The sequence below is a fragment of the Otolemur garnettii genome, unplaced genomic scaffold (genome assembly GCF_000181295.1).
Source record: "Otolemur garnettii isolate 467f Iridium unplaced genomic scaffold, OtoGar3 scaffold00063, whole genome shotgun sequence".
Classification (NCBI taxonomy): Eukaryota; Metazoa; Chordata; class Mammalia; order Primates; family Galagidae; genus Otolemur; species Otolemur garnettii.
This window is the reverse complement of record NW_003852458.1, coordinates 5,306,761-5,308,121: the sequence shown is the minus strand read 5'-3', so window position 1 is coordinate 5,308,121 and position 1,361 is coordinate 5,306,761. Positions and strand designations below refer to the sequence as shown.

The window sequence follows — 1,361 nt, the reverse complement described above, 5'->3', positions numbered from 1 at the left end:
AGGCGCCGAGCCTAGCCCAGGTATTTTTTGTGATCCATCTTCAAAGTTTCCTTACTTGTATGAGGAATTTTGTACTCAAGGAAAGCAAATTAAATATTTGTTCAAAAATTTGAACATGTTTTGGGTATTTGTGAAATTTAGAAAAATGAAATAGGCTGGACACGGTGGCCTATGTCTGTAAATCCTAGCACTCTGGATGCTGAGGCAGGTGGATTGCTTGAAATCAGGAGTTTAGGACCAGCCTGAGCCAGAGCAAGACCCCATCTGTAAAAAAAAAAAAAAAATAACTAGGTATTGTGGTGGGCACCTGTAGTCCCAGCTACTGGGGAGGCTGAAGCAAGATAATTGCTTGAGCCCAAGAGTTTGAGGTTACTGTGAGCTGTGATGCCAGGGCACTGTACAGAGGGTGACAAAGTAAAACTCTATCTCAAAAAAAAAAAAAAAAAAGATAGAAAAAGTAGCCTAATTATTAAACAGAATATTTTACTGTAGTATAAATGACCTTATTACTTTACAACTTCATTTTAATAAACAGATTTATTGAAAATGCAGATCAAACTCAAATGTTAGAAGGCCCTGAATAATTCAAACATTATTTTGGAAAAATAAAATGTAAACCCAAGATCTGTCAATGTGGCCAAGTGATTGTTTTATCTTAGTTATAACTAAAGTCAAGAGCCCTGGCTCTAGTTTTGGCTCTATCTGAACTTTACTTTTCTCTTTATGTTACTTTGTAAAGTGAGAATTTTGGATTAGACCTACTGTGGGTTCTTTTTCAACTCTGTGATTTTATGCAAGTTTGCAAAAATCTATTTCTACAGTTTACTGTATTTTCTCTTTTAAATTATAGAGTCTGTTGATGTTTAGATTGTTTTATTGTTAAATACATTTTATTCTATGTGGGAATATGAGATTGTTATAATTTTGATCGAAAGTGTTTTTCTCTTGTACTTCTAGGAATTTCAGGAGCAGTTGAAGATTACCACCTTTAAAGATATTGTAATCAGGGATAAAGAACTCACAGGAGCATTAATTGCTTCTCTTATCAACTGCTACATCAGAGATAATGCTGCTGTTGATGGCATTAGTTTACATTTACAGGACATCTGCCCACTTCTGTATAGCACTGATGATGCTATTTGTTCTAAGGTATGATACTTTGTAACCAATTTAGTGTTTCTCATAGGAGGTATCATGGTATGATGAAAAGCATGATAGAATGGGAATCAGGAATTATCTTATTTTACATAATATATGACCTCAGTCATGTAGCTCTCTTAACCTCTCCTGGCCCCAGAATCTTTATCTGTCTAAGAAATGGTTTCTTAAAATCTATGTATACTCTTTTTTTTTTTTTTTTT

The 1,361-nt window shown here is 34.1% G+C and overlaps 1 protein-coding gene across 1 annotated transcript in view; it reads left to right on the top strand.

The window, feature by feature from the left end:
- The window catches only part of NUP155 (nucleoporin 155), an 84,201-nt gene that overhangs the window by 63,053 nt on the left and 19,787 nt on the right, over positions 1-1,361 (top strand). Inside the window, exon 23 of the mRNA XM_023515018.1 lies at positions 958-1,149. Within this exon, the coding sequence (XP_023370786.1) occupies positions 958-1,149 (192 nt within the window). The remainder of the gene's footprint in view (positions 1-957; positions 1,150-1,361) is intronic.